General features: G+C 42.5%; 2 protein-coding genes across 4 annotated transcripts in view; both read left to right on the plus strand.

The window, feature by feature from the left end:
* Positions 1 to 27,272, plus strand: part of CCNT2 (cyclin T2) — a 365,293-nt gene that overhangs the window by 284,916 nt on the left and 53,105 nt on the right. The window lies entirely within an intron of this gene.
* ACMSD (aminocarboxymuconate semialdehyde decarboxylase) overlaps positions 5,266 to 27,272 on the plus strand; it is a 41,349-nt gene continuing 19,342 nt past the window's right edge. Inside the window, exons 1-3 of one of the 3 annotated variants that reach the window (XM_070731245.1) lie at positions 5,266 to 5,371; positions 15,380 to 15,424; positions 25,681 to 25,777. In XM_070731245.1, the coding sequence (XP_070587346.1) occupies positions 5,315 to 5,371; positions 15,380 to 15,424; positions 25,681 to 25,777 (199 nt within the window). In that variant the 5' untranslated portion in view covers positions 5,266 to 5,314. Of the gene's footprint in view, positions 5,474 to 15,379; positions 15,425 to 25,680; positions 25,778 to 27,272 lie in introns of all 3 variants that reach the window. The other 2 variants (XM_070731236.1, XM_070731255.1) reach the window with 2 other exon arrangements.

Below are 27,272 nucleotides of genomic sequence, written 5' to 3' on the forward strand. Positions count from 1 at the left end.
ATAAGCTCATACTGGTAACCTGAAAGAAACAATGCCCATCTGATTAGTCTAGGAGACATAAACGGAGGTGTTGGTTTGTTAGGGGCTAGCAGGCCTAGCAAGGGTTTGTGGTCAGTGACTAACTCAAATTTCCTGCCAAAAAGGTAGTTATGAAACTTTTTTACCCCAGCCACTATAGCTAGAGCCTCTTTATCTAGCTGGCTGTAATTTCTCTCAGTACTAGTCATTGTCCTGGAAAAGAAAGCAATTGGGGCTTCTGTATTATTTGGCAAGACATGTGCCAAGACCCCCCCCGACCCCATACGGGGACGCATCGCACATAAGCCTGACGGGTAGCAAAGTGCTATACTGAACTACCACACTTTTGGAAGTTAACAACTGCTTTATTTGCGAAAAGGCTTCGTGCTCAGTTCTCCCCCATGTCCAAGGAGTTCCCTTCTGAAGCAGCCGGTGTAGAGGCTCTGCTGCTGTTGCCTTCTGCTTTAAAAAAACAGAATAAAAATTTAGAAGGCCTAAAAATGCCTGCAATTCTGTCTTATTCTGTGGCTCTGGGGCTTCTCTAATGGCTTTTAATTTTTCAGTAGTGGGGTGGATGCCTTCGCCATCAATCCTATACCCTAAGAATTCCACACTGCTAGTTCCCCAAACGCACTTGTCTGGTTTGATTCTTAGACCTTTAGCTTGCAGTCTATGTAATACCTCCCTTATTCTCTGGTTGAGTTGAGATTGGTTTTCTCCTGAAATCAATATGTCATCAAAATAGGGAATAGTGCCCTTAATTCCTGACAACAAGCGTTCCATTATGCTCTGAAAAATCCCAGGGGCTATGCTTACCCCAAATTGCAATCTGGTACATTTAAACGCCCCCCTGTGAGTGACAATAGTCTGCGCGAGTGCGGTTGGCTCATCGACGGAGCTGTTGATAAGCTTGCGCCAAATCGATCTTGGCGAACACTTTCCCTTCCCCCAGGGAGTGAAGAAGTTGTTGCACCACTGGAATGGGGTAAGGGTGATGTTGGAGGGCCTTATTAAGCGTTGACTTATAGTCAGCGCAAACCCTCAAAGAGCCATCAGGCTTTAAAGGCGTGACTATGGGTGTTTCCAAAGGCCCTTGATCCACGGGGACTAAAATGCCCTGGCCTATAAGCTTGTCAAGCTGTAGATCAAGCTTTGGAAGAAGCGGTAGGGGAACCCTACGGGGTTTGAGCCTGACAGGGGGGACCTTAGGGTCAATAGAAAAGGAGATAGGTGGCCCTTTGTAAGACCCCAAAGTGGAGCTAAAGACCTCAGGGAACTCCTGCAAGAAGTTGGGAATGTCATCAGATTTGACATTACAAATACCAGAGATTTCAATACCCAAAGGATCCATCCATGCCAATCCCAGAAGAGAGTGCCTAGCCCCTGCAACAACAATCAAGGGAAGGTTACATTTGACATTTTTGAACATAATTGGCACATTTACCTTTCCCAATACTGGTATTATTCCCCCTTGAAAATCCTTAATTACTAAAGTAGTATGCATAAGATCAGATTTTGAGAGACTAGGCATGTACAATTTTAGCTTTTCCCATGGCATAATGGTATACTTAGACCCAGTGTCCAGTTCCATGTTGCACGGCTTGTTGTTTAGGAGCAGCAAAATTATGATTTTGCTCCTGTTTTTTGTTGCCATGCTATTTACGGAAAAATGTTTTTTACCTCTTGCGTAGTCGCGGTTGACGGTTGAGTAGTTTCTGCAGCCGGAAAACCGAGGAAGTCGGTTTTTGCGCGGTTGAGCTGTTTGGGTCTGGAACCGAGGAGGCCGCGGGGTGGAAAAAGAGTCTTCTGGCATGGGGGCTCTGCAGGCTTCGGCGATGTGGCCCCGGAGGTTGCAGAGGCGGCAGATGGCGTCCCGGAAAGGGCAGCGTTGGCGCGGATGGTTCCCTCGGCAGCCGGAGCAGGGGGCGACGGGGCGAGGGTATCTGGGTTGTCTCGACTGGTCCTGTTGCAGCAGGAAACAGCTGTCCTCGGAGAAGGCAGGTGGGCTGAGGTCGTCTGGGGCCTCGGCGCGGGAAGCTTTGGAGTCGATCTGGGCGACGACTTCCTGCTTGTCATGTTTCTTCAACTCCTTGGCAGCAACGTCGGCGACTTCTGCGGTTTGTGCCAGCTTGATTACTGCTTGGAGAGAAGGCTCGTCTTCTGTGAGGAGCTTGTTGCGGACCGTAGCATTTTTCATGCCGAAAATGAGGGCATCGGTGAGGCGAGCTTCTGGGTTGTCAAATTTACATTTTGACAGCACCGTACGAAGACGCGTAGCGTACTGGTTTATTGACTCGGATTCGAGCTGGCCCATTCTGGAAAACTGGTGCCGGAACACGACGGCTGGCTTCGTGGGCTTGAAGTGGGTGGCGAGCTTGGTTTTCAGGACATCCCAAGTGACGGAGTTGGCCAGTAGCGGATCAGTTAGGGTCTGGGCGAGATCGAATATCTCTGAGCTGCAGTAGTTCAGGAAGATTGCCCGCTTCCGTTCGGTGTTGGCGTCCCTCATCCCGGCAGCTTCGAGGAAGATCTCGAACTTGGCCATGTAGGCATCCCAGGAGGTTTTCTCCGGATCGAAGAACTCAGGAGCCCGGCCGACTGGAAGGTTGTTCATGGTGAGAGCGTGGTTCTTCCGTCCGACGTCGCCAGTGAAGAGTCCAGAGACAGGAGGCTAACAAGACGGTTCCTTTATTTCAGCTGTTTAAGACAAGTGACATTCAGCTGGAATGCGTCTAACTTTAACAGAGAACAAGCGCTCCTTTTATACTTTTGCGGCTCCCGCCAAAAGAGAACTGTCAGCGTCTGAGCCAATCAGGCGCGACTTCTATTTTTACACAGCTTGCATAGAGACAGCATTTTTTACATAGGAGCAACTATTTACATAGGATTCAACAGCCGGGATTAACAGGGGAATGGCAAGAAACTGGCTGGGTCTTCGTGCCGCCCTCAAATTTCCTGGGAAATTTTTCTGGGCTCAGGTTCTTAAGTAGAAAATGGTTTTTGAAAAGAGGCAAAAAAACCTTCAACACCCGGTTCTTATCTAGAAAATGTTTTCCAATTTTAAAAAAACCAAGAAAGTTCAGTTGCCATTGCGGGGGCAGGGGGAAGCACCTTTGGGATAAAAATTAGTTGCTATTCCTGGAAGGCTTACTCTAAAATGCTGAGGTCAGTGATTGATATCACTTATTTCACAACATCTATTGGATAAACAAATCAATATCCTCTCAGCAGCAACACTGTTTTGTCAATATTTTTATATTCTTTCAATCTAGATTTGATTATAATTTGTTGAAATATGTCATCAGGCAGCACAGAATTACCTCCCCACCCCCCCACCCCCTGCCCCGATGTGAAGTCAAGAGGCTGAGGTTGTACAATGCTACTATCCTTGGCTTTTTCTCCATAGCAACAACATTTACCACGCTTCCATCATTCTTTTGTGACTCCCTTTTGTGCTTTATCTTTCTCAGTTACAAGCTGGAACTATTATGCCAGTACAGCAATTTGGCTGTAATTATTTTTTTCTATCGCTTAATTACTTCATCATTTTTCATTTGGCCTTGTTGAAGTTAATAAAAGCATCGGACTATTCCCAAGATGAACCTGTGCTTATTTGTATTTGTATTTGCTAAATAGAAGTCAGAGTCTAGATTGGGTCCATAACTTGAGAAGAGAAAGTATTTAACCCATTTTCCCCAAACATATCTATGCACAGAAAAATATTTTATGTTACTATTTTTCTGTGGGCATATCCACATAGCTGTGTGTATATAGAGATAGACCTGGATTTACCACCATTTGTTTAATGACCATTCAAAATTAACGGCACTGAGAAAGTGACTTATGACCATCTCTCACACGTATGACCATTGCAGCATCCCCACTGTCATGTGATCAACATTCAGACACTTGGCAACTGGCATGTACTTATGACAATTTGCAGCATCCCACTTTTTGCAACCTTCTGAGAAGCAACATCAATGGGGAAGCCAGATTCACTTAACAATCATGCTACTGACTTCACAATGGCAGTGATTCACTTAACAGCTACGACAAGAAAGGGTGTAAAGTTTCTTTAACTTCTTCTTCAATCCCTTAACAACTGTCTCACTTAACAGCAGAAATTTTGGGTTTAGTTGTGGTCATAAGTGGGGGACTACTTTCACTTTCCTTCTGTCCTTCGAATGGGGCCAAAGCATGTCAGGATTAGAATTGTTGCGTCTAGAACCAACATTTTTGCAGCAATGCAAGTCTGCCACTTCCGTCATAGAAAGTGAGGAAATGTTGGTCAGAAAGGGGAAGTCATGAAGATATCATAAAGAGATTTCCTTTATTTGAATAGGCAGATTCCTTTTGCTCACTTCAGTTTTGGTGTTAAATCTGTTTGTAAATACAATCTCTAATCTTTTGCCCAGGATTTGGCTGAAAGGAAGATCAGAAGATGAGAGATGTAATAGGAGGTTAACTGGTGGGGGGGGTTGATTTCCTTCCCACATATTAAAAGTGGTATATTTTTGCCTCTAATGCAATGAAATTATTTTATTCAAGGACGGAGTCACACTAATTCATTTTTTTAAATTTAGAATGCATGACATTCTTTAAATGAACATTCTTTAGAAAATACAGAACATGAATTGACATTGGACAATTACATATCATGTTTTGTTTTGTGAAAAGTATTCTTACTGTTTGCTCTTGTGTCTGGCATAGGATTACTGTATTTGAAAATTTTAAAACTATTTCAGGTTTTCCTAATTTATGTAAAACCATTTCTCATTTAAAAAAAAATCTCAGGTGATTTACAATAATATAAATTTGCATTATGTTTGTTATTGTAAACTTGAGATTCTTTTTTAAATGAAAAGGGGTTTCAGATAAATTAGGAAAACATAAGGGATCATTAGTTAAAACCTCACTATTAAATCTATGGAATTTACATCATTGGTGTACAACTTTGTCTATAGGCTGTTCAGCTTGTAAATTAAAGGTATACTACTTTGTCCTGCAATTGAACCTCTCAGGCAGATTAATGTAAGGAAATTTATATTTGTGTGGCTCAATTTTTTACATAAAACTATCTGGCTTTGCAAAGTCATCCGTAGCTTAGTATTGCACAGTGCAGCTCTCCTGAAACTCTGCCTGATTGGTTCATTTAGGTAGCCACCCCAATCAGATGGTTGGAGGATCTGAGTAGCCAATTAGGTTAATCAACAAATACCACATAGGCCTAGCTGAAGTTTAAAAAGTGTGGAAAAACACCTTTATTGCCAGCTAATCCTCAGGTGAACCTGCAGAAATGAAAATTGACATTCATTGTCACATTCTGCCTAAGGAATGGCCTGATCTGAAACAGGTAACAGTGGCAGTTTTTGGATAACTAGTACCAAAAAAGAATTCCTAGGAAGTCTTCTTTGTCCTGATTGTTCTCGATGGGTTCACTAGAACTTTATCTTGGGTAATTCCCAATTTTAAATTATTTGCTTATTCTTTTCCTTTAAGACTGAACTTCCTTGAAGTGAGAAACTAGAGTGATATTCATTTCAAAATGCTTCTGGTACTCTAACTCTCTGTGTCTCAATATTTGAACAGTGGTGTACATTTAAATTTATTGAACTGCTTGGTAAAGCAGAAAGTTTGGGTGGATGTATCTCTGTGCTAGCTCTTTGCAAAAGAAAAGTGGGGCGGAGAGGTTCAGAGTATTTATTTACTTTCCCCAGTTAAATTCCACTATATTCAAATTATGATCATTAATAATGTGTAGTTTTACTTGTACTGTGGCCAAAGAAAATGGCCTAGGAGGAATGCTGAGTTTAAGTATTGTGCAAAGATATGTTTAACTAATGGAATCCTTAAACTTCTCTCTAAATTGCTCTCAGTATATAAAGATCAATTTAGCTGTATTCAGAATTGGTCAAAAGCAATGGATCGCTGTGCAGTGCAATTGTAAGTCAATTTATTTGCTAGAGCATATAACATATTTGGCACTGCAGCTAACTTCAATAAATTTAGATGGATTTAGTTTTTCCAATTAATACATTGATACAAACAATATAAATAAAGTATTGAACACTGTGTGGTTTTTTTTAGGATAGATTTTGATGCATGCATGAATGGCAGCATCTGTGTAAAACAACGAACCATTTTTTTGCAAATTAACACTACTTATATCAATTGGGTTTTCATTTTGACTATTTGTTATGTAAATTGTGCCTTCTACAAAGCTTTAAATTGCTTATGAACAATATTAGCAACATTATATTAATTGCATTAGCTAAAGAACCTCAATAAAAATAATTTAATTGTGGGCTTGACATGCTGTATTGTAAATAATGCGTGCAAACCCATTACGAAAGAAATAAAAGCTCGGAATTTGGGTGGGGGGAGGAGGAGGAAAAAGGAGGACAGTTGCTGGCAAAGGAAGAAGGTGAGGTGACGAGAATCAAAAAAATCCAAAACTTTAAGGCTTAAAAAAAAAGAGGGACTGTGAGGCGGCGAGGAGGAGCACGCGCCTCCCATACACCCGGCACAAGGCTTCCTCCCATACACTGCGCCAGAGAGAGAAATCCAGGGGGAATGGCAGGAAACTGGCCGGGCCTTCGTACTGCTCTCAAATTTCCTGGGAAATTTTTCTGGGCTCAGGTTCTTAAGTAGAAAATGTTTCTTAAGAAGAGGCAAAAAAATCTTGAACACCTGGTTCTTATCTAGAAAAGTTCTTAAGTAGAGGCGTTCTTAGGTAGAGGTATCACTGTACATTGAATTTTTTTCTCCCATAAAAAATATATATATGACATTTAAAATATGTGGCAATTAAAATGTTAGCTAATAGATTTGTCGTATATAGTTCAATGCAACAATAAAATATTTGATGTTGTAAAAGATGGGCCACTTATTTGTCTGAAAAGGGCACCTGCTGTCAAGATAAACTATTTTAAAATGTACCTATGGATTAAGATAAAAAGGTTGAAAAGAAGCAAGACAGAAATCTACAAATGTAATCATTATTATATTTAAAAATTTAATAACGTCCATTTATGATTGTGTGTGTGTGTGTGTGTGCATGTGGGTGTGTAACATATTTTGCTGATAATGAAAATGAAGGGAGACTAGTATAGATCTATTTCAAGCTATGCTCCCTCCCATATTTGGGTATACCAGGGTGATTTGACAGGGGGGGAAATATTAATTGGATTTCTATTTATTAATTGGATTTCTATGTTGCTATGTGATTTGACAGAAAAAAAAGCTGCTATGTGATTTGACAGAAAAGAAGAAATATATATATACCCTCACTGGGACTATATGCCCTCACTGCAACCTTTGCCTTGTAAGGCAGAGAATTAACCTCTAGGCTACAGTATCCAATCCCTTCAGCTCTGCACCAGGGAAGGGTTACATATTTTTGTGTCGAATCACCCTGATGTATTGAAGGAACATCACAGCTCCTTATTTGCCTCTCGGCCCAACCCAGGGCCATTTCCAAGGCAGTTAATTTTATTGATTGCCGACAATTCTATCTGTATGTGCCACATGTTTTTTTGCTGAATTTGAAAATTAAGGGAGACTAGGATAGATCTATTTCGGCCTTAATTTGGCCTCATCAGCTAGCCATACCCTCACTGGGACTTGAACCTGCAACCTTTGCCTTGTAAGGCAGAGAATTAATCTCTAGGCTACAGTATCCAATCCCTTCAGCTCTGCACCAGGGAAGGGTTAAATATTTTTGTGTCGAATCATATATACAGTGGTACCTCGGTTCTCGACCACAATTCGTTCCAGAAGTGTGGTCGAGAACCGATTTGGTCGAGTACCGAATTAATTTATCCCATAGGAAATAATGGAAATGGGTTTAATTGGTTTCCAGCCCCTATTTCCTTTATTTCCTATGGGATAAAGATATGAGGTCTAAGCACTCCAAGCTGTAGTAAGGGTGGGGGCAGTTTCGGGGGGGGGCTCCTTTCCTCAGTGGTTCGTCTTCTTCCCTTTAAGCAGTTACACCAACTTTCTCTTTCCCGGCAGTAGCGATGGCGGCCGCGGCTTTCCTTAGAGCAGCAGCAGCGCTGGGAACGTGAGATGAGAAAGGGAAGCCGTTGACGTTCCCGGTGCTGCTGCTGCTCTAAGGAAAGCCTCTGCCGCCGTCAGGAAGGAGAAAGTTGGTGTAGCTGCTTAAAGGGAAGGCGAACCACTGAGGAAAGGAGCCCCCCCCCGAAACTGACGGTATTGAGCCGCCCCCACCCTTCCTACACCCTTCCGCTCCAAGCTGTAAGGAGTGGGGAGGCGGTTGCAATACCGTCAGTTTCAGGGGGGCTCCTTTCCTCAGTGGTTCGTCTTCTCTTTAAGCAGTTACACCAACTTTCTCTTTCCCGAGAGTAGCGACGGCAGCAGAGGCTTTCCTTAGAGCAGCAGCAGCGCCGGGAACGTCAACGGCTTCCCTTTCTCATCTCACGTTCCCGGCGCTGCTGCTGCTCTAAGGAAAGCCTCTGCTGCCGTCGCTACTCTCGGGAAAGAAAAAGTTGGTGTAACTGCTTAAAGGGAAGACGACCCACTGAGGAAAGGAGCCCCCCCCCAAAACTGACGGTACTGCAGCCGCCCCACCCTTCCTACACCCTTCCGCTCCAAGCTGTAGGGAGTGGGGGGGGGCGGCTGCAATACCGTCAGTTTCGGGGGGCTCCTTTCCTCAGTGGTTCGTCTTCCCTTTAAGCAGTTACACCAACTTTCTCTTTCCCGAGAGTAGCGACGGCAGCAGAGGCTTTCCTTAGAGCAGCAGCAGCGCCGGGAACGTGAGATAAGAAAGGGAAGCTGCTGACATTCCCGGCGCTGCTACTGCTCTAAGGAAAGCCTCTGCTGCCGTCGCTACTCTCGGGAAAGAGAAAGTTGGTGTAACTGCTTAAAGGGAAGATGAACCACTGAGGAAAGGAGCTCCCCCGAAACTGACGGTATTGCAGCCGCCCCCCCCCCCACTCCCTACAGCTTGGAGCACGACTGGGAGGCTGTTTAGTGGGCAGCCAGAATGGGCGTGTCGGATTCTGACTCCCATTCCTTCTCACCCCGTCCCCTCATTTCGGATAATAAACAAAATTTTCTGTTGCTGTTCGGTATCCGAATTTTTGTTTAGATACCGAAGCAAATTTTTGCCAAAAATTTTGTTCGTTATCCGAAATGTACGAGAAAGGAAGCGTTCGAGTACCGAGGTACCACTGTATATGCATTGCATTAGCATCCTTCAGTCTCGAAAGACCATGGTATCATGTCTCTGGAGCATGAAGCCTGGGTAGGTTAGTATGGAGGATAGACTGTTACCCAAGTAGCAGATCCCCCATCTCCACCTCTCTGAAATAATCCAATGGAATGGCAAAGGCCAATACAATTGGTTCCAGCTACATTGCAGGAGTTATCAAAATTTGGCTGTACAGTCACAAACTGCCTCTGGGACTCCGGCTCTGGATTTTGCCTCGAGGTTTACTCCTGAAGCCTTTTCCAATGATGGATATAGCCACAAGACAATGGAGGTTTGCAGTCAGAGTTTCCCTTTTCCTAGTGGTTGACCAGGGTGTCTTTCGTGTCTTGTCGTGCTCTTAGCGTACCACATCGTTTGCAGAGATCGCCTTCATCACCGTTAACTTATTCTAGTAGGTTTCATCCACTCAGTTTGCTGGAATCTCTTCACGTGCTCGGGATAGATAACTCCCTATCTCGCTGAAGGTCAATGACCCATCGGCTGCTCTCAGCCTAGTTTGGGCAACCTGTGGTCTGGGGTGTACCCACTGCATATGCTACAGTTACTAGGAGCCACAGGTGGGAGCTGAGTGACAGGTGGGGACCAAAGGTGAACAAGCTGCCCTAAATGAGCTGCTGTAACAGGATATCCCTCCTTGAGCACCCCATAAGCTACACATATATAACATATTTTTGTGACAGATTTTGTAGATAAATTACAGCCCGCGTGAGCTATAATAAATCAAATCTGGAGGTGATGGATTAAGTTACAGAAACGGCTTTCAAACAAAGTTACTTTTATGATAAAAATAACAAAAATAGCTAATGCCTGATCCCAGGCAATTTCTATGCGTCTTACATCGTTGAAGGTTTAGAAAAAGATGGATCCTTCAGAGGAGAAAGGAAGTGATGCTGGCAGTCCAGGCAGGATTTCACATCATAATGGGTGGAGCTAAACTAACATACACACAGTTAACTATTTAATTACTGAATGTCTCTGAATGTCTCTGGGGCTGGCAATACACAGCGTGACATTTTGCTGATAATGAAAATGAAGGGAGACTAGTCATGCTATTTAGCTCTCATCAGAATATCTCAGAATATCTCCGAGACCGCCTTCTGCCGCACGAATCCCAGCGGCCAGTTAGGTCCCACAGAGTGGGTCTTCTCCGGGTCCCGTCAACGAAACAATGCCACTTGGCGGGACCCAGGAGAAGAGCCTTCTCTGTGGCGGCCCCGGCCCTCTGGAACCAAGTCCCCCCAGAGATTAGAACTGCCCCTACCCTCCTTGCCTTTCGTAAGCTACTCAAAACCCACCTCTGCCGCCAGGCATGGGGGAATTAAGACTTCTTCTCCCCCTAGGCTGATACAACTGTATGTATGGTATGTTTGTACGTATGCTGGTTTTATACATTAAGGGGTTTTAAGTTAGTTTTTAGTATTGGATTTTTACTGTATATTATTCATGTATATTGTTCATGACTGTTGTTAGCTGCCCCGAGTTTTCGGAGAGGGGCAGCATATAAATCCAATAAATTGAATTGAATTGAATTGAATCAGCTAGCCATACTTTTACTGGGATTTGAACCTGGACAGTCTGCCTATAAGAGCAGTAGCTTTTAACCTCTAGGCCAGTTTCTCCTCCTGTATCAGCTTGTACCAGGGAGGAGTTATACATGTTTTTTTCTGTCGAATTATCCTGCTATACTCAAATATTGGAGAACACATGTGCGCGTGCACGCAAACACCCACATCCACACAAACACACAGAGGAAAGAAAACCCTCAGTTTTTTTCATGAAAACAGCTCAGTTAAAAATGAACCTGTTTTGTGATTATTGAGAAAATAACTATCAAAGGTTTTAGTCATGGAATAGAATATCCAGAATAAGACCAGGGGGAGGCAAATGAGAAAATAACTCTTGTCTTGCTGTAAATTTTTGTCTGTAATTCTGTTATAAGAATAGATCTCTAGATTCTCTAGATTCTTCAGCAAACTCAAGTTCACATCCAAAAATATTTGAACATGAATACTGGTTGTATCAAATTTCACAAGGTTGTTTAATGATCTTCTCCTATATGCATGTAAATGAATGAATGAACAATGGAGGTGTTGCTATTGCTAACACCTCGATTCTGCTCTTTTAAAATGTAACTCAAATATAGATTGACATCAGTTTGAAAACCACATCAGAGGATTTATGCCAGGATGTTGTTACTGATTTCTTAAAATGCCCTTTGGTGAACCTTTTTATAAGTAGAAAGAAAAAATGCTGAGTACTTTTCCCTTTTGTGATTATGAGATAGTTCAAAGGAAACGAAAGTGAAATAAAGAAAAAACTGCCCTTATTCTTGTCGTGGTATTTTCTGCTGTAAGGAAAGATACAATCCTCTTTGGGATAATGAGGAGATATTTTACTTATGTACAAGAAGCTTTTCACTGCTCTTTAAATATTAATAGACAAAGGTGACCTTCATCCCTACTATTGAATCATCAAGGCCTAAAGAGGGTCAATACATGACTACACTAATTATTAACAAATGCTGCTCAGCTGAGCATTTCACTGTATCTTTATTTTGCTTCTAGTTACATAATGAAGACTGTAGGTTCAGGATGTGCAAAAACCTGCCCTATCAGAAACCTCATTATATGAGATTTAGGAAGCCAAATAGTAAAAGATATATCAGGGGAAGTATATCTCTCTTTCAATTAAATGATAACAAAATTATATCACCTCTTTTGTAGCAAGAAACCGGAATTTTGACCGTTTTTTCCAGGGACACCATAGACAGAAATACAGTGGTACCTCAAGATACGAACTTAATTGGTGCCGGGAGGAGGTTCGTAAGGTGAAAAGTTTGTAAGATGAAACATTGTTTCCCATAGGAATCAATGGAAAAGCAATTAATGCGTGCAAGCCCAAAACTCAGAAACCGGGAAGCCGGCCGCCACCACCAAAGGAGGCTTGAGCCTCCCTTTGCCCCACGCTGCTTCGCCCTGCCTGTTGTCCTGGGTGAAGTGCTGGGGGGAGGGAGTCAGGAAGGTCCTCCTGCTCACCTCCCCAGCCAAAAACACAAAGACAGGCAGGGCGGAGCAGCGTGGAGCAAAGGGAGGCTGAAACCGCCGGCGGCTTCAGCTTCCCATTGCTCCGCAGGAGCGGCAGACCGCCTTTGTATTTTTGGCTGGGGGGGGGAAGCAGGAGGCGCAGGATCGGGCCGGCGGTGGGCACGCCGCGAGGTAGCAGGTCAGCATCCTGGGCGGCTGGGCGGCGGGCGAGGAGGCGCAGCTGAGCGGACCTGGCTCCGGCTCCGGCTAGACCTCCAGCGAGAATGGGGTGGGCAGTGGGTGCGGCAGCAGCGGTAGCGGCGAGGGTGCGTCCGATTCGGGGCTGGCGGCCCCCGACACAGTGGGGAACATCGGCGCGGGAGGCAGGAGAGGACCGGGCGACTGGAGCAGCAGCGCGGCTTCTTTTTGCCTGGGAGGGAAGGTGAAATGCCGGCGGCTCTAGCAGCTGCTACGAGCGGCATTTCACCTTCCCTCCCAGGCAAAAAGATGCCGGGGAGAGGGGCACGCCTTCCGCCTGGGAAGTCCGACCCCATCATCCCAGAATGCCGGCAACTTTTTGCCTGGGAGAGAAAGTGAAATGCCGCTCGTAGCAGCTGCTACGAGCGGCATTTCACCTTCCCTTCCAGGCAAAAAGATGCCGGGGAGAGGGGCACGCCTTCCGCCTGGGAAGTCCGGCCCCATCATCCCAGAATGCCGGCAACTTTTTGCCTGGGAGAGAAAGTGAAATGCCGCTCGTAGCAGCTGCTACGAGCGGCATTTCACCTTCCCTCCCAGGCAAAAAGATGCCGGGGAGAGGGGCACGCCTTCCGCCTGGGAAGTCCAGCCCCATCATCCCAGAATGCCGGCATCTTTTTGCCTGGGAGGGAAGGTGAAATGCCGCTCGTAGCAGCTGCTATGAGCGGCATTTCACAGCCGGGCTGGGGGGCTTCCCAGCAACCTCCCGAACCCCGAACTTCCGGGTTCAGGGTTGAGGGGTGCTGGCAAGCCCCCCAGGCCGGCTGCAACCTTTTAAAACACCCGCGCCGCTTCGCAGCTGTCTCCTGAAGCCGAACGCAAAAGCCGAACTTCCGCGTTCGGCTTCGGGAGACAGCTGCGAAGCGGCGCGGGTGTTTTAAAAGGTCGCAGCCGGCCTGGGGGGCTTGCCACCCCCCCCGAACCCAGGTTCGGGGTTCGGGGGGGTGGAAAGCCCCCCAGGCCGGCTGCGACCTTTTAAAACACCCGCGCCGCTTCGCAGCTGTCTCCTGAAGCCGAACGCTAAAGCCGAACTTCCGCGTTCGGCTTCGGGAGACAGCTGCGAAGCGGCGCGGGTGTTTTAAAAGGTCGCAGCCGGCCTGGGGGCCTTGCCACCCCCCCCCGAACCCGGGTTCGGGGTTCGGGGGGTGCTGGCAAGCCCCCCAGGCCGGCTGAGACCTTTTAAAACACCCGCGCCGCTTCGCAGCTGTCTCCTGAAGCCGAATGCTAAAGCCGAACTTCCGCGTTCGGCTTCGGGAGACAGCTGCGAAGCGGCGCGGGTGTTTGACTTTGAAAAAACTAAATTACTTCACAAAACAGAGAATTTATATAGAAGAATTGCTCTAGAAGCCATAGAAATTGAGAGGAGACCCCTTTGCATAAATAAAAGAGATGACACGTCCCGCCTACCAGAAATTTGGAAACCAGCCTTAAACAAAATAAACAAAAAAAACACTTCATAAAAATCACCATGTCAATCCTTCTAATAATTATGATTTTGGAATTTTGAAATTTGGAAACCAGCCTTAAACAAAAAAACACTTCATAAAAATCACCATGTCAATCCTTCTAATAATTATTAATTTGGAATTTTGAAATTTGGAAACCAACCTTAAACAAAAAACACTTCATAAAAATCACCATGTCAATCCTTCTAATAATTATGATTACACCAACCAATCAGATCACTGAAACATAATCACCCAATCTATTTTTTTCAAACCAAATCTCCACCCCCACACTATATACTAGGAAGAAATGACAGTTGCAAACATTCCATTTTACAACAGCACGAAGCTTGGAAACTTCAGCCTGATGATGGTGAATGTGATTTCACCGAAACGTCGCATAAACATGCAAAATATTACACAGGGCAAAACCCGAACTCAGAACAATCTACATACATATACCCGTGAAAATTTACGAAAATAAATAAATAAATATATATATATATATATATATATATATATATATATATATACACACACACACACACACACACACATACACACACACACACACACACACACACATATATATATAGATATATATATAAACAACAAAACATTACAGTGATTTTCCCTTTCTCTGTCTTCACTTTGTGTAACATCACATTTCTCTTGGTGTATTCACAGTACAATACATTACAGTGTTGGTGTAATATAGTATTTGCTATTTTTATTTCAAAAGGAGATATGAATAATTATACTCCATTTCAATATAATTAGAATAAATAGATTTGTATTTGAGTATGCATGTATAATTGATAGTTATTTATAGTTTGACTTTAAGCAATGAAAAATGTTATAGCAATTTTCTCATACCCAAGGATCTACATCTGGAAAATATCATACTGTTGCAATACATGTAGTCCTTGACTTACAACAGTTCATTCAGTGACTGTTCAAAGTTACAATGGCACTAAAAAAATGATTTATGACCATTTTTCACACTTGCGACTACTGCAGCCTCCCTGTAGACGTGTGATCAAAATCCAGCTGTTTGCCAGTTGACTCATATTTATGACTGCTGCAGTGTCCCGGGATCATGTAATCATCTCTTGCGACCTTCTGACAAGCTAAATCAATCCGGAAATCAAATTCAGTTGCTAACTCACTTAACAACTTCAGTGATTCACTTAACAACTGAGGCAAAAAAAAAGGTTGTAAAATGGGGCGAAACTCAGTTAACAAATATCTTACTTAGCAACAGACAATTGGGGACTACCTGCATATTATACAGTCTGAATATAAAAAAAATGATTTGCTTGGTTTTAAATTAACATGTCCTAGTTGGTGAACCATAATGTATGACTTATGTGTATTGGTTAACTCTGCCTTTCTTTTCACAGAGATACGGCTATGGAGGATGGGTGCAGTTGGAGAAAGACCATAAGGTAGGTTACATTTGTGGTTGATAAGCACCAGTATATATTTGAATTTTTTTGAAAAGAATACTCTTGTAGTCATGCTGAATCAGGCCAAAGAACTATCAAATTCAGCATCTTATTTCCAATGTAGCACTTCTGGTATTAAAGACAATATCAGTTCCTGCCTCTAGAGATACTCAGTGGAAATAATAGCTTGGAACCATACTGATAGATATATTAACATAATAAAGACCAATAGGTCTGGGAATGAATGACACTACTATAATTAATTTAGTGTGAACAAGTACTTACAGTATTTTTCAGACCTTATGATGGACTGGTGTATAAGACACACCGAGATTTCAAAGAGGCAAGAAATAAAAAAGGTTTTTGTTTTGGGTTGGTTTAGGAGGCCTGTAGAGAGGTCTTGAGGGCTGGGAGAAGGCAAAAAGCCACCCAATTTTTGACAAAAACAGCCCGTTTTACCCTTTTTTTCTCTCGCACAAATGAATTGGGTAGAGGATCTGGGAAGCCTGCAGAGAGCTCCTGAGGGCTGACGAAAGGCAAAAAGGCTCCTGTTTTTTCAAAAAAGGTCAATTTTTTGCCTTTTTTTTTGCAAAAGTGGGAGTGTTTTTGCCTTCCCCCAGCTGAACTGTCTGAAATGGCAAACCTTTTTTTCCCAGATGCCGAAAGCACCCACCCATGTACATACCTGCGTGCCCACACCCATAATTCAATGGCCCCGCTCCCCAGTCCCCATGCATGTGTGTATGACCCCCACACACTGCCCCACCCCCATGAATGTTTCCCGACTTCCAGTGGGTCTGGTAGACTTGTTTTCCACCCTCCCCAGGTGCCATTTTTAGAGCCTGGGAAGGGCATAAACCGCCTCTTCCACCCCTCTGGAGGTACTCTGGAGGCCAAAAACACCCTCCCAGAACTTCAGCACAAGCCAAAAATCAGCTGGAGCTGAACTAGGGCAATGGCTCACATGGCAGCAGATGTGGCACGTGTACCATAGGTTTGCCATCAAGGGTATAGGGTCTCCTACTTGAGTAGGGGTTGGACTAGAAAACGTCCAAGGTCCCTTCCAGCTCTATTCTGATTAGAGCAGGGGTCTCAAACTCGTGGCCTGCAGGCCAACTTCGGCCCTTGAGACAATAGTTTGCGGTCCCCACCTCAATATCAAAGTTTAATGTTAGTGCGGTCCGAGTTTGATACAAACGGCACTTTTCAGTGTTGTGTGCGGAGCTGAATGAACCTACCAATCACGATGGGGTATATTGCTCTTGGAGGTTGTTCTGTCTGGGTCACTCCGGAAGCCAAGACCAACCCAAAAAGAGAAGCCAGACACACGGGTAAAAGGCAAAGGCAGTTTATATAATTCAAGGAAAACACAGGTAACAGAAAATGTCCTTACAAACAGGAAAAACGAAGGAAATACCAGATTCTTGCTGCCAAGACGAAGCTGTAGATAGCAAACATACGCCTCCCACGAGTCTTCCAGACTGCTAGGCCACAAGCCAAGATCAGAGACGCTGAGAATCAAAGCAGGCCACCGCAACTCCAATTGATAACACTCCACATGGCTTCAAGGGCTTGCCTGCCTTTTAAACCCTGCTGATGAGGACCACACCCAAACCCAGCTGTTTCTAATTCAATGGTGATAATATTTCTTTAACTGCTCCTTTCGTTGCTCTGAACGTCTCTGTCTCATGTCAATGACAGCTTGTGCGTCATCACCTAATGACTCCAAGCTACTGGCTGGGGAGAGCCCCCCCCCCGGGGGCTCTCATGCTGTTCTCCTTCATCCCATTCCTGACTCTCCTCTCCCCCGTCCGACTGTTCAGCCCCCTCCTCTGCGCTGTCATCCTCCTCCGGGCATGGAGCCAGCAGAGACGCAGCCGGTCCCTGTCCAGCCTCAGGCTGAACTACAGCAGAGGTGGGACATCAGCCAGGGCTATTACAAACTTGCTCCATTACCCCGGGCTCATAAACAGAGATGGCTGCGGAAATTGCTACTCAGCAAGACAGGAAAAAAAGCGGGAAAGACACATCGGTTAAACACTGAAACCGTGACACCAAGTGGAATTATATATTACACAGCCCCAAACATGTCTTTTTCAAAGCCTGCAGTGAAGAGAAAGGTTGGTGATGAGCACAGATAATTTCAGAAAAAGTGGGAAGTGCAGTATTTCTTTGTTGAGCACAGGGTATCCCGACGTGTCTTATTTGCACAGAGAAAGTTGCGGTGAACAAAGAATACAATTTGGAATGTCATTATACAACTAGACATGCTGAGGAGTATCAGATCCAGGGGCTTAAAGCAGAGAAGGTTTTGTGCTTTTTTAGAGGAAATGGAGTCAGAATATGGAGATGTGCTCTACTTTACCAAAGTACGTTGGCTCAGCAGGGGAAACATATTGAAGAGATTTTTTGAGTTGAGAGCGGAAGTGAAAACCTTCATGGAGAAAGATGGGGTTGCTAAGTGATCCAAAATGGCTTATGGATTTAGCTTTTTTTGTTGATATCACACATGAGCTTAATGTACTGAACAATAAATTACAAGGCCAGGGGCAACTTGTCAGTGTTGCCTATGACAATGTGAGGGCATTCTCTACAGAACTTATGGAAAGCCCAGCTTTCTCAGACAAACCTTTGCCATTTCCCAGCATGCAAGGCACTCATGGATGCAGGCACACCATTCAGTGGTGAGGAGCATGTGGATGTCATTTTGAAACTACAGGAGGAATTTGATCACAGATTTGCAGACTTCAAGACGCACAGAGCCACATTTCAAATTTTTGCGAACCCCTTCTCCTTTGATGTGCAAGATGCCCCTCCTGTGCTTCAAATGGAGCTCATTGATCAGCAGTGCAACTCTGAACTCAAACCCAAGTTCAGGGAGGTGAGTGGAAAAGCAGACAAGCTCGGACAATTTTTGAGAGAATTGCCCCCCAGCTTCCCTGAGCTTTCCCAAATGTTCAAGCGGACCATGCGTCCTTTGGAGAGCACATACTTGTGCAAAAAGCTCTTCTCTACCTTGAACTTCAATAAGTCTAAGTCCAGACTTACTGATGAGCATCTTCAAGCCCTACTGAGGTTCTCAACTGCTTCCTCCCTTAAGCCAAATGTGGCTCGGCTATACGAGAGTAAGCACTGCCAGATCTCTAGCAGCAAGAAGTAGGCAGAAGAAGCCATGTTCAAAACAGTTTATGTTCAATGTTCCATTCATGTTCAAAAGTTAAATGTTAAAGAACTGTCGATACAGACATTTGAATCTGAATAATAATAATTAAATTTATCTAGTCAGCAACTGTATGTGGTTTCTTCTGTATTATTATTATTATTATTATTATTATTATTATTATTATTATTATTTTCATTTTATTTATTTATTACTGATTTATTTATTTTTTTCTTATGAATTTGTTAATTTATTTTTATTTTTTTAACACAAGACATTTGAGAACATTGGAATGTTTTTGTAAGAACTTTTCTTGTCGAAAACCTGATGCGGCCCAGCCTCACCCAGCCTCTACCTCCAGCGGCCCCCGGGTAAATTGAGTTTGAGACCCCTGAATTAGAGTAAGAAGAATCTCTTTACAGATTTGGTCACCTTTTCTATTTTCCACATTTCTCTTTCATTCTAGCCTTACGTAATTAACAAGGTGATGCAAAATAAACAATATACAGGTAGTCCTCAACTTATATAGGTAGTCCTCAACTTACAATCAATCATTTGGTGGCTGTGACAATGGCTTAGAAAAAAGTGACTTATGGCCATTTTCACACTTGTAACCGTTGCAGCATCCCCATGCTCATATGATCCAACTTCAGATGCTTAGCAGCTGGTTCATATTTATAAGAACTGCAGCTTCCTGGGGGTCATGTAATCACCTTTTGCCACCTGATAAGCAAAATCAATGAGGAAATCTGACTCAATTAATGACCATATTACTAACTTAACAATTGCAGTGATTCATTTAACAACTGTGGCAAGAAAGTTCGAAAAATGGAACAAAACTCACTGAACAACACAGAAATTTTGAGCTAAATTAAAGCTGTAAATTACTACCTGTAATATAAAATAGTATAATATAAAAAATAATTTTAGATGGTCTAAAATGTCTGACCTTGCTTCTGATAGTTGTATTTGACTGCATAATTTGAGTGTATTTTATAGGTTTTTCTTTTTTTGTTGATATAAATTTTTTAATTATTACCTAAAGTTGACTGAGAAATGAAGCTGAAAAAAATCACTAAGATTGCTCAAGAGAAATATAATCAGTAGAACACATTGAACAAAAATTACAAGTGAAAGACTGGTGTTATAAATATTAGTCTCTTGTTATTCCATAAATTAATTACAGGGATTTAAAAAACAACCTGCCCAAACCATGGTAAAATGAATGTGCACATAATTTAGCAGCAGAGCATCAATATAAAATTACATCTGTGACCTAAAAATTATACTGTACTTTAGCTTTCCATAGAAGTAATCATAAATATATTTGTGAGAACTCTCCTTTCTGTTCACATAAATGAACAATTGAATGTCAGAAAGCTGAATTTTCCATTATAAAAATGCACTAGATACCAGTTCTCTTCCAATTCTATAGATTTCCCAAATTGGCTTTTAAGGAACCAGCAAGCAATTGAATAAATAATCCATGGAGGCAATATGGCAGCTATTGATGTTCTTCTCAATTTTCCCTAGCACTTATTCTCTAGAGGAGAAACAACAACCAATATATGCATTTGAACAAATATTACATTTCAAACACTAAGAGGCTTGTTCCTGTGGTTTTTGTTCTCCGAATCGTTATCTAAACTATTTTAATGAAGGTCATCCTAACAACTATTGCTTGAATCTCATTTACTATATAAAGTCATTTCCCTCCAAGTCACTCATGGGATTTTTGAGAGTCAACCAACAGTCTTTGTGCCACTAATGAGGAATATATTACCTCATGGATAGTTGTGACATTTCTGAACACAGTGATATGAAAATTGAAATGAAAAAAATTGATGCTTATTTGTTTATTTTGCTCAGAAAAGGCCCCCCCACGTCTGTGTGCACTTTTTTCAATTTATAGATAGAATAGCCTGCCAAATCAGAATTTTTTGACCATCGTTGGCATTGGCATACTAATTTGAACATTTCTGAAGATAATGAAATGGAAAAAAAAATGTTTTGAACACTTATAGTCCTCCAGGTCATATGTGACCCGGAGTAAAAAAGGTTGGTTCTAGCTACTGGAATGGGTTTTTTAAAATACTTTTTTGCTAGTATACTAATTTGAACATTTCTGAACACAATGAAATGAAAATTGAAATGAAATAATTAATGCTTATTTGTTTAATTTGCTGAGAAAAGCTCCCCCCCCCTGGCTCTGTGCAATTATTTCAATTTATAGATAGATTAGCCTGCAAAATCCATTTTTTTCCATTTCATTTTTCATTTGTTTGTGATCAGGGATGTTCAAATTAGTGTACTAGTGAAAAAAGTATTTAAAAAAACCATTCCAGTAGCTACCGTGTTTCCCCGATAGTAAGACAGTGTCTTACTATCTTTTTACCCGCAAAAGCCCCACTAGGTCTTACTTTCGGGGTATGTCTTACATACCCCCCCCTGCCGTTTCCCGCCTCCACTAACCAAATTGACAGGGTGAAGTCGGGAAGACCCAGGGAGGCCGGCGAGCAGCTGATCTGCTCGGTTCCCTCCGCTTTGACGGCGCTGGTCCGCTCGCTCGTTCCCGCAACCGACCCGCTTCCCCGACACACGTCTGGAGGGGAGGAACCGCTCTGCGCAGTTGGGCAGCCCCACCTGCCTGCCGGAAAGGAGGAGGGCGCAGCTCCGGCCGCCCGCTCGGCTCGCTTCTACAACTTCGGACCAGCGCCGTCCTTCGCCTCGCATTTCCGGGTTGGCGAGCCTGGATTGTTTTTCCTGCGAGCGCTGGTCCCCGCTAAGCCGCAGAAGGCTCGCCAACCCGGAAATGCGAGGCGAAGGACGGCGCTGGTCCGAAGCCTCACTCGGCGAGGCGAGAGGGAAGAAGGAGAAGTGCTTCTCCTTCTTCCCTCTCGCCTCGCAGAGTCAGGCGCAGAAGGCTTAGCGGGGACCAGCGCTCGCAGGAAAAACAATCCAGGCTCGCCAACCCGGAAATGCGAGGCGAAGGACGGCGCTGGTCCAAAGCCTCACTCGGCGAGGCGAGAGGGAAGAAGGAGAAGCGCTTCTCCTTCTTCCCTCTCGCCTCGCAGAGTCAGGCGCAGAAGGCTTAGCGGGGACCAGCGCTCGCAGGAAAAACAATCCAGGCTCGCCAACCCGGAAATGCGAGGCGAAGGACGGCGCTGGTCCGAAGTTGTAGAAGCGAGCCGAGCGGGCGGCCGGAGCTGCGCCCTCCTCCTTTCCGGCAGGCAGGTGGGGCTGCCCAACTGCGCAGAGCGGCTCCTCCCCTCCAGACGCGTGTCGGAGAAACGGGTCGGTTGCGGGGACGAGCGAGCGGACCAGCGCCGTCAAAGCGGAGGGAACCGCCGCCAGGGCGCTGCGAACTGCTCCCTCGCTTTTAGTACCGTGTTTCCCCGAAAGTAAGACATATGTCTTACTTTCGGGGTATGGCTTATATAAGCCGACCCCCCTGAAACCCCCCATATGTCTTACAATCGGGGGGGTCTTACTATCGGGGAAACACGGTAGAACCAACCTTTTTATACTTCGAGTCTAAAAGGACCCGGAGGAGCACAAGTGTATAATCTTTGCGAACATCAATTTTTCTCATTTCAATTTTCATTTCATTGTGTTCAGAAATGTTCAAATTAGTATACTAGTGAAAAAAGTATTCAAAAAAACTATTCCAGTAGCTAGAACCAACCTTTTTTACTCCGGGTCACATATGACCCGGAGGACTCCAAGTGTTCAAAACATATTTTTTTCATTTCATTAGGTTCAGAAATGTTCAAATTAGTATGCCAATGCCAAAGATGGTGAAAAAATTCTGATTTGGCAGGCTATTCTATCTATAAATTGAAAAAAGTGCACACAGGTGTGTGGGGGGAGGCCCTTCTCTGAGCAAAATAAACAAATCAGCATCATTTTTTTCACTTCAATTTTCATTTCATTGTGTTCAGAAATGTTCAAATTAGTATACTAGTGAAAAAAGTATTCAAAAAGACCATTCCAGTAGCTAGAACCAACCTTTTTATAATCCGGGTCTAAAAGGACCCGGAGGGTAACAAGTGTATAGTAAATGCAAGGATTTAATGCAAGGGTTAATAGAAGTGTATTCTTCTGTCCTGAGCTGTGTTCTCAGTCTTACAGAGGTTCTACTACAAAACTAAAAATTCCATGAAGCAAGGTAAGGAAGGCAAGAACGATAGTGTATAGATTTTTTTTCTGGCAGACTAAATATTCAGAACTCACGCAGGACTGAACAGCTTGGTGCAGATCCGAGCTCATGCTGTTTTAGTGAAAGACAAAGCTGCCAGAAATCTAGTTTTAAATAGAAAGCAGAATGGTTCCATCGTTTCTGGGATTCAGAAATGTATTCGTTTAAATCCTTTATCTGGCCACCCATTTTTCAACCCACGCTGGGCAGCGCCCAATCAAAAAATTAATAGACGTATAAAATCATTTTGAAAACTATACACCCTGGCTCTGCTATATATTGATCAAAGCAGTTTATTTGGGTGTATTCTTGTTCTGCTACGCTCACACTACAGCTCTTTTCAGCATTAGAAAAACTATTGTTTCTCTTGCTACGGATGGCATTTATGTCTGAAGACTTAAGAGAATTCTTGGAATAATTACAATTCTTTAGCATTGCCTTCATCACTCTCATGGTTCCACCTTAACAGCTTGTTTGAAAAATAATCACATATCAAAAATATTCTTGTTGAGCTGAACTAAAATGAATCCCAAAGATCTATTTTTATACAACCAAGTCAGTTTGAATATCCTTTCTCCCTAAATACTTTCTCATCTATTGTTATGTAACAGTCAACAGAAAGATCACATCCATTATTCATAGCCTGTAGGAATATATGATTAAAATTTGCTCTACTTGCACTTTGGAAAATCAATTCTCCAACAGTGTTTTGCCAGAAAAATTAGATAATGGCTGTGTAATTATTGCCTGTGATATTTGGAACTATTTTATTAAAACATGACAGAATTTGGAGTTACAGGGAATGGGGAGGATGACTTTGAGGTTATAAAAAGGATTAGTTATGAAAAATATATAAATCCATAATACAGGCAGTGTTAAATCTAGTTTTAGGATTAAAAAAATACTTAAGAATCCTATGTATAAAAATGTAAGTGTACATATGTGCATTCAGACCTTTTAGTCCAACTGTCCTATCCTGATTCAGAAAACAATATAGCTGAAGAATTTCCTCTACAAGTGATTATTTTTAACCTAAGGAATAAACTCAGGCTTACATAAAAACTACTATTTCTGATTTTCAGGGTGTGCCTCTAAGTTCCAAATACTAGCTATAGGCACAGACTGAGCCTGGAACTGGACTTACAAAAGAAATGTCACTACCTTCCCAGCCAAACTAATTATTATTCATTTTAAATACTATATACGCTTTATACTAATACTGTATATTAGGCATGATTCTTTTTTGCAGTTTTACATGAACATCTCATGGGTTTTCTTAACTTTAGGTACCCTTTTGTAATATATATGTTGTGGTCCGTTCGTGTCCTGCACAATTAGTAATGGACCCAGAGGACTCAGAGACAGTGGAGGCGCAGTACAGACATCCTGTGTTTCTGGCACCCGAGATTGACAGCAAAGAGGACGTGGTGTCCAAGGCTGAAGAGTAACTAGGGCCTTCTGCACCTCTTGAGATTCAGAAGAGGAGGAGCCTCTTCTTGATGCTAGGATTCACAGGGCCTCTAGGAGGCATGAGTGGTTACTCAGGAGGAGGCTTTCTCGTGAGTAGTACTGTTGGCTATTGGGACATGCACTCAGGCTATTTAAGGGGGAGTCACGTGTTGCTTTGGCGCAGGGAACAATGCAGTTTGTTTCAGAAATCTTGTTGCAACTCGTGTCTTCAGCTTGTGTTTAAAAGAACCACATACTTAGCTGCACTGATTAGCTCCGGGCTTCCAGCCAATTTCTGCAAGTCTACTGAATGATAGATATTGTTGTTTGATGGTGTTAAAGGTATAGCAGAACATAAGCTATCTATGAAAAATCACCTTTTGTAATTGACTGGTGATTTTATCAATGTCAATGACATTCAAATAGTGCTCTAGGTGTTTTGGGAATACTACTAATACTACCTGCTTAATTTTACCATGTCATTATACTCTTTGCAGATCTTTGTTATTTGGTAATTTTCTACAGTTGTTTCTCTTTTGTTCTGCTGTCTTCAGGTGCAGCAATATTCCCTAATCAGACCTTTTTGTCTTTCTTATCAACCAATATTATTATATACATAAAAATGTGAAATCACAGCTGCCAGCTCTTTAGCTGGTGTTGACCTTCAAATGCATCAAGTTCTTTCCTAAGTTGTCATAATGTATTGATGTAGTATATTTGTGGAGCCGAGTAATGTAACCTTTAGTAATTGACTGATGGAAATTTTATGAATGCTCAGACTTTCTAAGTATCATTTTTCAGTATGACATTCAGTATGCCAATAACCACTAGGATCACTATGGCTGGTTTATGCATAATGTTCCAATTTTGATTTTCATATCTGAATATTTTGTGATCTTCTTCAATTCTTTGCCTTTCATTCTACTATTTCCTGGAATTATTTTCTTCTACATATACATAAATAGATATTGCACAAACATACATACATACATACATACATACATACATACATACATACATACATACATTCATACATACATACATACATACATACATACATACATACATACATACATAAAAGGTTTCCCTATCCAATTGTGTTCAATTCTAAGGTCACCACTTTAATCATTACAGTACATGACATTGGCTCGTGTTATTATATAGGTTCAAAAATCTGTGATCACATGGGAGAAGACTATACACATTAGGGCAATATTACTGTAGCTGTATGGTAGATTTCTTATATGAGATACAATACCAGGCAGGTATCCAATATTAGCTTAGTATTGACAGGAGAAAACTATATTGCAGGAGTTTCCATACTTTTAAGAGAAGGTCAACAAAAGCCTTTAGGTGCTTCAAGACAATTTGTGAAATGTATACTTCTGAAAGAAATGAAAAAAATGTGCTAACATACCGTACAGTACAATACATAAATGTATATTGCAGGGGGAAGCCAAAATGATGAAAGATGGAAAAGTTTTCAGAGTTATCCAAGAAAACTGTTGGGATCCAGAAGTTCGGATTAAACAGATGGATGAATCAGGTACCCTCAGCCTCAGTGTGTACAATTTAGGTATCTGTGATAGCAGCAGTTTTAATGAAACATTTGTAATTAACCTTTAAAATGTCTTTATGTCAAATCAGTTAAACCTTATCAATCCTTATCAACAAAATGATCTGCAACATCATGAGAAGATTTTATTTTTATTTTTTTTTAGTATCATGTCTGCTGGGGCTGATAATCAGGAATCCTCTTATACATGTTATCTGTGCATTGATAACGCTCAACACTATTTCTCCATTAAGACCTGTGCATGATCTGAACCAGTTTTCAGCGATAGGATAGCTTTGGGGGGGGGGGCAATAAACTGAGGATGAATCCTGACCAAGATAGATCGTGTGGAAAGAGTAGCTGCTTTTTTGTCCTCAGAAAGAACAAGAAAAGGGAGGGAGGGGAAGGGGTCCTAGAATATAAGAACATAAGCCATGCTCTCCTGGATCAGTCCCCTGACTCATCTAGCCTAGCTGTCTGTTCTTACAGTGGCCATCCAAAGAAGAACCCTCATCTCCCAGTAGATGGCCTTCCAAGGTAGGTCCTCTGCCAGCAAGGCTAGCATAGACTGATCTTCAATGGGTCCAACCCAACCTATTTTTGAAATCTTTCCTGAGCAACATCTCTAATCAATTGCTTCAGCATATTTAAATGGCCCTTTGGAATCAACTCCCTCCAGAGATTCGTACCGCCCCCACCTTCTTGGCCTTCCACAAGGCTTTAAAAACTTATCTGTGCCGACAGGCCTGGGGCTGTTGAGTGCTAACATCCAGCTCTGGCCAATGATGTGAATGTATAATTTATGGGATGAATGTGGAGGAGTGCTTTTAAGAATTGGGGTTTGCGATTATATTTTAAGTTTAGATTTCTTATATGTTCTATTCTTTGTATTTATCTCTGTTGTGAGCTGCCCTGAGTCTACAGAGAAGGCCAGCATAGAAAAATAAATAAATAAATAGATTGATTGATTGATTGATTGATTGATTGATTGATTGATTGAATGAATGAATAAATAAATAAATACATGAATGAATGAATGAATAAATAAATGAATAAATAAATAGGCAGTATCAAGGATCCAAATTTAGGAGCATCATCTTTATTGAAGATTAAATTCATAATGTTCTGAATTATAATTGGATAAATTCCCATAACTCAATTAATTTATACTCTTTGCTGCATTGCCACATATGGGATTTTAAAAGTGGTGTCAATACATTTTGTTGGCTGATCTGGATCACAAGATGCCCCAACAAGTGATAGGATATCCTGTGGCATCAAGAAAGATTAGAGCCAACAACAAAATACAGTGGTACCTCTACTTAAGAACTTAATTTGTTCCGGTGACCAGGTTCTTAGGAATCAATGTAAAAGCAAATAATGTGTGCAAACCCATTAGGAAAGAAAGCTCGGAATTTGGGTGGGAGGAGGAGGAAGAAGAAGAAGAGGAGGACAGTCGCTGCCGAAGGAAGAAGGTGAGGTGAGG

The sequence above is a fragment of the Erythrolamprus reginae genome, chromosome 1 (genome assembly GCF_031021105.1).
Source record: "Erythrolamprus reginae isolate rEryReg1 chromosome 1, rEryReg1.hap1, whole genome shotgun sequence".
Classification (NCBI taxonomy): domain Eukaryota; kingdom Metazoa; phylum Chordata; class Lepidosauria; order Squamata; family Dipsadidae; genus Erythrolamprus; species Erythrolamprus reginae.